The 13,188-nt window shown below is 37.9% G+C and overlaps 1 protein-coding gene across 1 annotated transcript in view; it reads left to right on the forward strand.

Annotated features, from left to right (window-relative positions):
* Positions 1-337: 337 nt before the first annotated feature.
* The window catches only part of TMEM273 (transmembrane protein 273), a 33,099-nt gene continuing 20,248 nt past the window's right edge, over positions 338-13,188 (forward strand). Inside the window, exons 1-3 of the mRNA XM_054572390.1 lie at positions 338-357; positions 2,299-2,434; positions 2,698-2,806. Of these exons, the coding sequence (XP_054428365.1) occupies positions 338-357; positions 2,299-2,434; positions 2,698-2,806 (265 nt within the window). The remainder of the gene's footprint in view (positions 358-2,298; positions 2,435-2,697; positions 2,807-13,188) is intronic.

Consider the following 13,188-nt stretch of genomic DNA (forward strand, 5'->3'; position numbering starts at 1 on the left):
AATTTTTTTTGATAAATAGTGCATATAAGCTTCAAAAGAATGGCTATTTTCTAACTTTGGTGGGGCAGAGTTCTATTTAAGTCTAATTAATCAATGTGTGTTTAAAATCTTCTCTATCTTTAATTAAAAAAATATCCTGTGAAGATGATGGATTTGACATCATCTCCCAACTTGCACCTCAGGCACATCAGATGTGAATTCACGTGCCCTGTGTTTGGTGCTAAGGGGCTGGGGGAGGACACATGCTTCCTTACAGTGACCATGTCCTCACTGAGGGAGGGACAGCAACCTGCAGAATAGCAGAGCTTTTGGCTGGTTCTTCTCTGACTGGCGGAACATGTCACCTCCCGACAACAGGTAAGCTGAGGTCCACAATCTTCCCACTAGTAAATTAGAGACTGGGCTGGCTTGGACTGGGTGTAAGCTAAGTAAGTGAATTGATTCTTTTATTCAACAAATGCTGTTGAGACCATGTATTGCGCCACAATAGGCTGGGGCTCTGGCACTGCCCTCACTGGCTCCCAGTTCAGTGGGAGTCATCCCATCTCTGTGACAGGAGAAACGTCAGGTTAAGAACCAGTTCATTACTGGAGCACGGGGCTGGATTCCCATTCTGCTTGGGGGGGCATAATATCACACTAAAATAACAAGTGAACCATCACACCAGGTGCACTGGCTAGGTCACCTTTCAGATTCTAGCTAACGGGACATGTGGCCCTCTGCATTTCTACCTTCTCCTTTCAAGTAGGCAGCAGATGCTGTACTTTTCCAGCTTCAGGCGGTTGCGGCAGGGGGAAAAGCAGAAGTTTCTGCAGAAACTTCCTGTCCTGGTTTACGTATGAAAGGCTGAGCCCTGAAAGAGTTCTCAAGAAGTATTCTAGAACAAAAGTTAATCACCGGTGTTTGGTTTGGTCTGCCACATGGAAAAACATTTAAAATTAGTTGCCAACATTTGAAAATCAGTAATTTCATGTAAACAGGAGACTTCTTTGCACACCTGAAAGCCCCGGGCGGTTTGCAGTTCGCCTGGTGCCCTTCCCGCGGTCCCCAGGCGCTGCCTGTAGATTAGCGCATCTGCACTGGCACTTTCTTAAGTTCCCCTAGCAGGAAGCAATTTTCTCATGATTGTCTTCATTAAGTAGGATTAAAATGTTAAAAGGGCATGTGTTTCAGGAGAAGCAAGAGGGAGTATTTTTCCTGGTGCAGATGAAGTCTGATCCAAAGTGTTTGTTAAGGCACCGAAATGAAGCAAACTTCTCTTTTCATGAACAGCCTGCTCCACTCATGTCATCATTCATGTGAGACTCAGAAGGAGCATAGGCTGTGCTATAGGGACCCACTGGGTGTCAGTTGCCACCAGGGCAACCTGACCGCCTCTGGCGCTCGGCACTGGTGGTGCCCCTGCAAGGAAAGCACAGCACAGTATGGAGAGCACAGGCTGTCTACGGACAGCCGGGTTCAAAGCCCATCCCTCATACTCCCCACTGAATAACTTTGGGGGTGCCCCACACCTAACTCGTAGGCCTATGATGAAGGTAAAAAAGATATCATATTTAGAATAGCTCTAAATATGCCGGGCATAATGGGGAGTGCCCAGGGAACTGGCTGAGGGAGCCTAAGAATGAAAAGACTTTAATTTCTGCCAGCTCAGTTGGATGGGGCTCAACAATTATCACTAAGTTGATTTACACTTTAAAAAGTGACATTCCTTGCACATTTGAGTCGATGGTTTCACAGTCAGACAGGTGTCAAAAGAAGTACAGAAACACGTGGCCCCAAATGTGTGGGTTGAGCCTGTGTTGAGAATCAAAGGTACCCCAGGGCTGGGTGCTTGGCCTGGGATCTGTGGACTTGGATCAAAAAAGTCACTTCTCTGTCCTCTAACCTCTAATAGAAAGCGTTTTCTTCTGATGCTACTAGTGTAGCCTAATCACAATGACATTACCATCTGGGTGACTTTATTATTACTGGTAGTAGGTATTGTGAATATTTTCATCTACACTGTAGCTGTTATACGTCTCTCTAAATATGTTTCACATTCCTCACAATGTCAGGATTGTGGTAGTTACTTTGCCTGCCACTGTATTCTTTCTATTTACTATTTGAATAAAGAAGCATATATATTTCTATATCATAAGTCTGTTTTCTAAATATTTTGATAACTGCATTTCAATATTAACTGGTTTCTTTTATAATCCTTACATACTTTATTTTGGGCATTTAAAAATATTATTCTGAGAAAAGAGTCTTAAGTCATAGGTGTCCCCAGACTCTAAGGGGTTCATGGTACAAAAACAGTGACTGGGCTGTTTTTGTGGACCAGGGAGGGGAGCTTTCTGACCCTGCCTCATGTTGTGGGACCACAGAAGGAGCTGGAGATCCAGACAAGCAGTGTTACCCCATCCCTTCTGAACTTACTGGCCTGGGTCTTCAGGTGAGAATCTGCATCCAGCCATGCTTCTCTTCTGTGTTGTGTGGGAGGATTGCAGGAGACAGTGCTGGGTAGACACTAGCACCCCAGCATGTCACAGTGAGTCCTAATTGTGGGCCACAACCTTCCGCCACGTGGCAGAGACAAGGATGACAGGGCCTTCCTTCAGCCCTGCGTTCTGTCAGGGTTGACAGGAACTAAGAGTCATGAGGTTGTGGCAGTGGCTTCTTCCCCTCCCATCACGTGGGGCTTGTGCCTGTCCCCAGGAGCCGTGGGTCACACAGCTTGCCAGTGCCTGTTCTGTGAAGAGCCAGGAGCAGAGAGACAGCATGGGCTCGGCAACCAGCATGCTGAGAGCCCTCTTCTTTCTCCTGGGTAAGTGAGGAGTGTGATACAGGGCTGGACATTACTCCTATGTGGCTGGGGTGTCACCATTAGTGGAAAACTGGGTGAGTGCTTGCCCGTGGGAGCTCAGTCCCTAAAGTACTGCTGTGTCCCTGAGGACAGATGGCTTTTCTCACTTTGACTGGACAGTGAGCAATGCTCTTGTCATTTCATTTCCACTGCAACTTACAAATGCTCTGGGCCAGGGAGAACAGGAAAGGGGCATGTGGCAGAAAGAGCTTTGGCCTTGGGACCTAGACGCAGGTAGCTTTAAACCTGGCTCCTTTGCTAACATACTGCAGCAAACTTCTTAGATTCTCCGAGTGTCACTCTCTGAACCAATAAAATGGGTGATAATTATGTTTACATTTTAGGACAGTGAGAAAATTAAGTGAAATCAAAATAATTACATAAAATGAGAAAATATAGGTATGGAGGTGCTTCTCTGCAGTTAATGGTGAATCAGTCTTATAAAGTAGGCCCCTATTTAATCCAGAGGTATCTTTGTTTTTTAAAGTTATCTTTAATTCTGTGCATCAAAAGAAGGTACAAGAGAAAGAGGCAGGGGTTAATGAAAAATCACACTCAGATGTAATGGGAGAAATATAAGGTCAGAGAAACAGAGAGAAAGACACCAAGAGTGATAGAGATGGAGGAGGCACAGAGTAATGGTTAGAAACATTCATTAAAAAAAAAGAAAAGAAAAGGAAAATGAGTTGATAGAGATGGTCAGAGAATGAAAAAGCCACATAACTTTGCAAAATTACCTTTGACATTAACTGTTATTTCTTGAAAGGCAATGGATATCCCTCAGATACACAAAGATGATCTTTTCCAGAACTTGCACTGGGTCAAGATTCAAAGGCAAACAGTCGGTGTCTAGATTTAATCCTCTGTCCCTGGAGTAATAGCCTGTATCCTGGATATAGCAAAGTTACTCCCATTGGCAGGAGTCTGAAGCCTGCAACAAGCCCAGGAGAAGGCAAAGACAGACAGACGGACATGGTATATATCAGTTTACACATAGAAGTAGTCCCTCACAGTGGCAACGAGGAAATGGTGAGAACCAGAGAGCAGGGCAGCTCATGCAGTGTGCTCAGCAAAGTGGCAGAAAGTAGCAGAAGTTCTAACACTTGTTTCTGCTTTTGATCTATTTAGATATCTGTCCCCGGGGGGAAAAAAGGGAGTTACATCTAAGAAACACAATGAAAAATGTACAGATTATATGAACAAGCACTTTATTGGAGAATTACAAACAATAAAACTTTAAAATGCTCAGGCTCACAAATAATAGAAGAAATAATAACACCTAAAGTTTGTGAGTGCTTCTGTAGTCTGCTAAACTGTATTCCCTGTCAAATACTTTACATGAGCTCATTCAGTCTCTACAACAACTCTGTGGAAGAGGTCCTACTCTTACCTGCATTTTATGGATGAGGTTTTAAGACTTAGCCAAGGTATTCCAGCTAGTTAGTACTTTCAGAAATTATTAGTAGAAATAGTATTGGTTAGGACTGAACCTCTGCCCTAAACGATAACCCTTGCTCTACTATTACCAGCTCTGAGAATGGGGCCAATTATTCATCTTCTTTGTGTGCAGTTTCCTCCTCTGTAACTTGGAGATAATAATAGTACCCACCTCACAGGGCTGGTAAGAGAATTTGTCCCCATGTTTAAAGCAGGCAGCCAATATCTAACATGGAGTGAACAGTTACTATAGGATATTAAGGGAATCCATTGACCCAATCTTCCCAGAAGGCAGTTTGGTAATATATATCAAAGTATGAGCTTTTCACAAGGTTCTACCCAGAAATTCCAACTTCAGGATTTATCTTAATGAAACAATTTTGGGGATAAAAGCTACCCAAACTCTTTCATAGAATGCTATTCAGCACTGCTGACCACAGTGAAAACAAGAAACAAGTGATTACCAGAAACAAGCAATTACCGATAAGAACCTGTCTATATTAATTATGCTCTAAGGTTTCAAACAATATCCAGTATGTTTAAATGAAAGGCACAACTTTCTCAGAACAAACATGGACAGAGGAGAAGTAACAAAGTGATAGTTATTAAGTTGTAATTATGTAGTTATATTTTGCATATGTTTGCTTACCTACCCAAAAATTGACTGGACAAAAACTTATCAAATGGTTAATAGTATCCTTTATTCTCTTTAGGAAATAGGGCTATGAGGCATTCTTTAGTTTCTCTGTATTGAAATTTTCCATAATGATCATATATATTTGTAGTCCCAATAAGTAAATTTTTATGAACAAAAAAAAATAACATGACAGCCTTTTGAAAGCAGTAAGAAAAAGGGTTTTCCTTTTATGGGCCAGTGAAAGGGACCTAGAGGATTATCTAGTACAACTTATTAATGAACAACCTGTGAAGGCAGGTGGCCAGGCCGGTCGCTCCTGGGTATATGTGAGAGCTGTGTGTAAGAGGGCTTTTGGAGACACAGCACGGAGAGGAACATGCCTGTCTGTCACTGCAATGACATCCAGATTCTCATGGGACCCCATATACCAAGTAATTGGGGAGTTTTGAAAAACCAGCTTTTGAAAATTCTAAAAATATTTTTTTTAAAATGAGATTAATGTAACTAACATTCATGGACCCAACACCATAAATAAACACTTTTAAAAATTTGGTTGTTTTAAAGATAAATGTATTTAAAAGTATCTAGGTGATAAATTGACATATTCACAAACAACATTAGAGATGGAGCTGAAGCCCTTTGGCTTCCCTCCTCTGTCTTGTTCTCCTCCCTCCTTTTCCCCGAGGAAACAGTGCTGGCTTTGGCCGCACTCCCTTCCTGTGTCACTTTCTAGGTGTTAAAGACTTGGCCTGAATGCCACTATCACACACTCAACATGCTGTATTACCCACCTACCCATTCTGATAATATGAATCAGATGTATTCATTTGCAACTGCCTATAGATCTTCTGTTAAAACACTATTTACAATTTAGTTATCTTTTCCAGTACTAGCGGAATTTAGGTTGTTTCTAACTTTTCTCGTGACTGCCAGTGCTGCTGCAATGGAACTTCTTGGCCCTACCTCCTGGAACTAAGGTGCAGCTATGTTTCCAGGGAACACACCTGGAAGAAAAGTTGCTGTGTCATGGGTGTGCATGATCTACTTTTATTGAACATTACCAAATTGCTTTCCACCAGTGAGGTCCAGACATATCTGTCCCTCTACAGATTCAGTGACTCTTGATATTATCCAACTTCTCATGTTTTGCCAAGTGGAGATTATAAAATATTAGTGTCAGGATTTTAGCGTATGTGTTCTTGATTATAATGAGAATAACCATTTTTCCTACATTTATCAGACAGCCGGATTTCTTTTTCTATAAATTTCATGTTAGTTTTATTTGGTTGTAGGTATTTTGTATATTTTTTTCTGTATAGTAATTATTTTTCTGTGTCAATGTGTTGCAAATATTTTCTCTCACTATGTCTTTTATCTTCGTGGTATTTGCTCTGCAGAAGTCTCTAGATGTGATGCAATCAAATTTATCAGAGAAAGAGATATCTTTTTTTCAGAGCCATTTGAAAGTAAATTGTACACTGCATGGTTTTTCTTAAACCCCTAAATACATTTGTGTGTATTTCTCTAGAGATAACCTCTCATACAACCACAGTACTGTTATCAACTGCAGGAAATTTCAGATTGACAAGTTACATTTACATAATCTACTATTGTCCAATATTTTCAGAGTTGACACAACAATGCCTTTTGCAGCTCTGACTATACCTTAACAAAAAAGCCAGAGTAGGACGAAGTATTGCATTTGGTAACCCTGTCTCTAGCCTTCTTTAATCTGGAATATCTCCACAGCCTTTGTCTTTTATGATATTGATATTTTAGCGGCTTCCATCCTCTTTCTTTCACAGAACATTTTTTATAAAATGTTTGGTGGTTTGCATGATATGCTAATGATTAGATTCTGGTTATCCATTCCCTACCAGAAAACTACATAACTGACCCCGTGTCCTTCTCAAGGTTGCACATTTGGAGACATAAGATATCTTAGACTGATGACTTTTGAAATAATAATAATAATAATAATAATAATAATAATAAAGGCTCACAGCTAGGTTTTGGACTATGGTTGTCACAATTCTAAATAAATATTTTACCACTTAACTATCGACCAATCAATAGTTTTAAATTTTGCTAAAATATTGCTCTAAAAATAATTATTGAAAATACCTGGTAAAGTTTCTAGACATCTTATGAGAGGTTTGCACCTTTCTTTTTTTTAAAAAAGAAGCTGACATATAAAATATTCCTAATTCCAACCAAAATGTCAGCCATCTGTTTCCATTTTAATTCCACTGGAAAGCACCAGCTGAAATCTATGTTTTACTATAATCATGTTAATAAAAGTAATATAATATCACTTTAATTACACTCCAGTTGCCTAAAACATTCTTCATTAAAGAAGCCAGAGTTATTGAAGAGGACAGAGTCTCATACCTCCCCTTAATTTATAATGAAAAGACAGCAGAGGTCAGGGTAAAGAGAATCAAATTTGTCTTTATGTTACAGGTCAAAGCCATCACTTTATTCCTTGACTCTTGGTCCCTGAGATCTTTGTAAAAATCTTTCCTGACAGCTTTTCCCCTGCTTCTGATCCCTGCCAAGACAATGGTTCAGAATCCTGTGGGGTGTGGATTCCAGTGAGAAAGTATTCTTGATGAATTAGGGTTTTTGTTTTTTTTTTCCTGTGTGACAAATCACCACATAACCAAAGAAAACTACTGCACCAGGGTTTTGCAGAAACTCAGCAGAAGGTAGGGAAAATAACCTGGACCCCAGGAAGGCAAGAGAAGTTTCCTGATAGAGCAAGAAATTCTCTTATGGTTTTTGCTCATTTTCTAATTAGATTACTTGTTTTTTCCTCTTGCTATTGAATTTTAAGAGTTCTTAATATATTCTGCATGAGTTGTTAGTCAAATATGTAACCTGCAAATATCCTCTCCCATCTCTTAGCTTGTCTTCTTTTTCTCTGTACAGTGTCTTTCAAAGAACGAAAGTATTTAATTTTAATTCAGTCTAAATTAATGATATTTTATGGATCATGCTTTTGATATCATATCTGAGAAATTTTCACCAAGCCTCAAGTCTCCAAGATTTTATCTTATTTTTTTTCTAAAAGTTGTATAGATTTATATTTTGCATTTAAGTCTATCATCCACCTTAAGTTCCTTTGTGAATTTAGGTCAAGTTACTTTTTTTACTCTATAAATATCCAATTGCTCCAGCAGGATTAGTTGAAAACTCTCCTTGCTCTTTTAAATTGTCTTTGCTCCCTGCTCAAAAAAGAGTTGGTCATACTTGTGTGGACTATTTCTGGGTTATCTTTGCTTTTTCATTGATGTATGTATCTTTTTTTTTCATTTGCCAATACCACACAGTCTTGATTTCTGTAGGTATAGGTTTCAAAATGATAGAGTAATTCCTACTTTATTTATTTTTTATTATTGTTTATGTTGTTACCACTATCCCAATTTTCCCCTTTTGCCTCTCTTAATCCAGCCTGCCCCCTACTAACATAGTCAGCCCCGACACTGTTGTCCATGTCCATGGGTCCTTCATATATGTTCTTTGACTAATCCCTTCACCTTCTTTCATACTGTCTCCAATTCCCCTCCCCTCATAACTGCTGTCAGTCTGTTCCATAATTCTATGCCTCTGGTTCCATTTTGCTCATTAGTTTATTTTGTTCATTAGATTCCTGTTAAAAATAAGATCATATGGTATTTGTCTTTCACTGACTGGCTTATTTCAATTAGCATAATAATCTCTTTCTATCCATGTTGCTGCAAAAGGCAGAAATTCCTTCTTTTTTTTCCTGCTGAGTAGTATTCCGTCGTGTAAATGTACCACAGTTTTTTAATCCACTTATCTATTGATGGGCACTTAGGCTGTTTCCAAGTCTTGGCTATTGTAAATAGTGCTGCTATGATTGTAAGGGGTGCGTAGGTTTTTTTGAATAGATGTTTTGGGATTCTTAGGGTATATTACCAACAGTAGAATCGCTGGGTCAAAAGGTAGTTCTACTTTTAATTTTTTGAGGAAATTCCATACTGTTTTCCACAGTGGCAGCTCCAATCTGCATTCCCACCAACAGGGCACTAGGGTTCCTTTTTCTCTACATCTGCCAACACTTCCTACTCTAGTCTTCCTTTTAAAAAAGATTTTAACAATTCTAGTCCATTTAACCTTTCAATAAACTTATCAATTTTTTTTTTGCTGGGATATTTTGATAGAAATTACATTAATTCTTTAAACTAATTTGGGGAGATTTCACATATTTATGAAATTGAGTTTTCCATGAATTTAGTATGTGTTTCCATTTATTAAGCTTCTTTTAAATTTTTATTATCAGCCTTGTAGAGTTTTTAGTTTTAAGTTATGTTTTAGATGCCTTGGGATTTTCTACGTGGACTATGATGTCATCTGCAACTAAGAATAGTTGTATTTCTTCATTTATAAATGATAAGCCTTTTATTTCCTTTTCCTAACTTTTGGGTTGGCAGGAAATTACAGTATTATGTTGAAGAGGCATGGTGATGGCAGGTATCTTTGCCTTGTTCTTCATCTTAGTGAGAAAGCATTGTGTTTCTGACTATTGACTCTGATGCTAGCTGTAGGATTTTTTTTTTTTTTTTGTAGAAGTTGAAATTTGTCTCTTGTCCTAGTTTTCTGGGAGTTTTTGTCATGAATGGATATAGAATTTTGTCAAATGTTTTTTCTACTGCACTTAATATGATCGTGTGATTTTTTTTCCTTTTTTATTTTTTATTTTATTTTATTTTTATTTATTTATTAATTTTTTTTGCTTGACATGCCTTTATTCGGGAGAGTGACACAAGCACAAGCCCAGTCCGGGGGAAATCACACAGGCCACAAAACCTTTGTCCGCGCTGCACACAGGCCACCAGCCCGTGTGGAAGGAGCCACACAGACCCTAAAGCCCATGTCCAAGTTGGCGCCCCAACTCCCCACCCAGTCTAAAGCTCCTACACCTTTTATACTGGCCCTAAACAAAGAAGGGCATTCAGGCCAGAAGGTGAAGTAACTATCACGAGCTGCACATGCGGTCCTACTCAAGGCTACAGGGCAGTTTATCACATCAGAGGCTCAAGGCCCTGAGACTCAGGCAAAAGCCTGTGGGAACACTGCTTTATCAGACTCCTCCAAGGTTGTGAGGAGTTGCTTCCTCGGTTACCCATGCCTCTAGGTGAGGAAGCCAGACTGCCTCCAGGTACCCTACACACCCCGCTGGGGTGCCTTGTCTGTAATCTCAAATGACTAGATCTTGCATCTGAGATCCATTCCAAAAGGCTTTTCACTGCAGTTCTGTCTGGCCGCAATAAATTAGACAATGGTTCTGTCTGGCCGCAATAAATTAGACAATGGTTCTGTCTGGCCTGTAAACGGATCCTTTGACCCAAAAATTCGCACTGACCTTCACTTTTGTCAGCGCAATAGGCAAGTGGGGTGAATGAAATACCCTAGATTCACGAATTTATTTGACCTGTGCAGGCGCTCCTCCCTTTGTCAATCCTGCTCCACTTACCAAGTCCTACACTTCCAATCTCCTCTACTTCGGTCATTTTTTACTGTTTGGCTTCTGTATTGTATAATCTAGACTTGGGAGAGTGGTGGCCACTGAATGGGTCCTTAAATTACTGTATTATACAGTATATTTCCCTCTCTCCCTCTTTCCCTCTCTAAAAATAAATAAATAAAATCTTTTTTTAAAAGAGAAAATTATTCCACTATTAGATATATCATTGGAAAATATGTTCTACCATTCAGTGTGTTCCATTTTCATTTTGTTAATAGTTTTTTGGGTTTTTTTGCTATTTGCTTTTATTTTATTTTTTTAAATTAATTTATTTTTTCAAATACATTTGTCTCTGCCTACCCCCCCCCCCCCCACTTTCCCTTGCCCCCTCCCTCCCTCCCTCCATCCCTCCCTCCCTCAACTCTTCCCTTTTGGTTTTGTCCATGAGTCCTTGTTATATGTTCCTTGACTTTCCCCTTCCCTTCCTTTTCCCCCGCCCCCCCACCTTCCTTCTTGTCTCTGTTGGTTTCTTTTCCTTTCAGTATTGCTGGTCTTATTTTCCTTGCATCTTTGTATTGTTGGTTAGGTCCCACTTATAGGTGAGATCATATGGTATTTGTCTTTTGCCCCCTGGCTTGTTTCACTTAGCCTTTTTTAGCTTGTTTTATGGTAGATTACATTGATGGATTTTTGAATATTGAACCAGGCTCGTATCCTTGAATAGACTCTATTTGATCATGATATGTAATTCTTTTATCTTGTTGAATTCTATCTGGTAAATTATGATAAAGGTTTTGAATCTATATTCATGAAAGATATTGGTCTGCAGTTTCCTTTTTTGCATTGTTTTTGTCTGGTTTTAAGATCATGGTAATACTGGCTTCATAAAGTGAATGAGGGAGTGTTCCCTCATCTTTTTTTCCTGGATGGGATTATATAGTATTGGTGCTAACTTTAGAATTCTCCCATGAAATTCTCTGGGACTTCAGATTTCTTTTTAGAGAGTTTGTAGATTATAAATTCAATCTTCTTAATTCAAAGTATCTATTTCATACTGGGTGAGTTGTGATAGTTTGTACTTTTTGAGAAATTGGTTCATTTTATCTAAATCATCATGTTTTTATATTTAGAGTTGTTTATAGTATTTCTTTTTTTTCATTGTGGATGTCTGCAGGGTCTGTGGTGATGTCCCTATTTTATTTCTAATATTGGTAATTGGTTTCTTCTCTCTTTTCCCTTTGTCAGACATTTAAAATTTGTCAGTCCCTATTTTATTTCTAATATTGGTAATTGGTTTCTTCTCTCTTTTCCCTTTGTCAGTCTCACTAGAGGTCTGTCAATTTGATCAATCTTTTCAAAGAACAAATTTTTTGTTTCAAAGAACAAATTTTTTGTTTCACTGATTTTGTCTTCAATCTCATTGATTTCTGTTCTTTTTTTTATTATTTACTTTCTCCTACTTCCTCTGGCTTTATTTTGATATTCTTCTGGTTTCTTCACATGGGAGATTAGATTATTAATTTAAGATTTTCCTCTTTTCTAATGTAAAATAAAGGTATTTTAGTGTTATTAATTGCCCTCTCAGCACTGCTTTATGCTCTGTCTCACAAGTTTTCATATGTATGTTTTCATTTTTATTCAGTTTTGATTTCCAAGGGGACTTCCTCCTTGACCCATGGGTTGTTCAGGAATATTGTTAGTTTCCAAGTGTTTGGACATTTTCCTGTTATCTTTCTATTATTTATTTCCATTTGAGTCCATTTTGATCAGAGAACATACTTTGTATGATTTAAATTCTTCCAAATTTGTTCAGGTTTGACCCAGAGTAGTCTTTCTTAATATATCTTATATTAGTGTTTAAAGAGAATGTGTATTCTGCGAGTGTCGAGTCCTGTTGTTTGATAGCATGGTTGAATTTTGTAATATCCTTACTGATTTTCTATCTAGTGTTCCACTAATTATTGAGAAGGTTGTTGAAGCCTTCAACTATAATCATACATTTGTCTATTTTTTTATCAGTTTTTGCTTTACATACTTTGCAGCTATTGTTTGATATATAGACATTTAAAATTACTATGTCTATTCAGTGAGTTGACATCATTATGTAATATAATATAATGTTATATAATATCACTGGCTCTGATAACTTCATTTGCTTTGAAATTTATTGATATTAGTATAGCCACTCTTTTTTTAAATTAGTGTTTGCATAACATTTCTTTTTCTATACTTCTTCTTTTAATCTACCTGTGTTATATTTAGAATGAGTTTCTTGTAAACAGCATATAGTTCAGTCATTTTTCAAACTGACTTTGAAAATTTGTTTTTTATTTGGCAAATTTATGTAACGTACATTTAATGTAGTTATTGATATAATAGAGCTTTCAGTCTACCAATTTCTATTTTGATTTCTGTTTGTTCTTTGTCATTTCTTTTTTTCCTACTTTCCTGTGCATTACTAGAACTATTTTTAGAATTTCATTTTGATTTGTCTGCAGCATTTTTCAGTGTATTGCTTTTCATAGCTTTTATAGTGGTTGCTATATCACATTGTGTACACATAATGTATCACAACCTATTGATGTCAACATTTTAACCATTCAAGGGAAATATGGAAATTGTGCCCCTATGTCACTTTACTCTCTTAAAATATTTCTTCAATATATATTGGGAACTAGATCACACATATTATCATTTCTTAACTTTAACTGTAACACACAATTTAGAAATCTTAGAGGAGAATGAAAGTTTATTTATTGACTCATATTTTTATGAGCT

This window comes from Pteronotus mesoamericanus, unplaced genomic scaffold (genome assembly GCF_021234165.1).
Source record: "Pteronotus mesoamericanus isolate MK-2021 breed Mesoamerican mustached bat unplaced genomic scaffold, CSHL_Meso_final contig_230, whole genome shotgun sequence".
Lineage (NCBI taxonomy): Eukaryota > Metazoa > Chordata > Mammalia > Chiroptera > Mormoopidae > Pteronotus > Pteronotus mesoamericanus.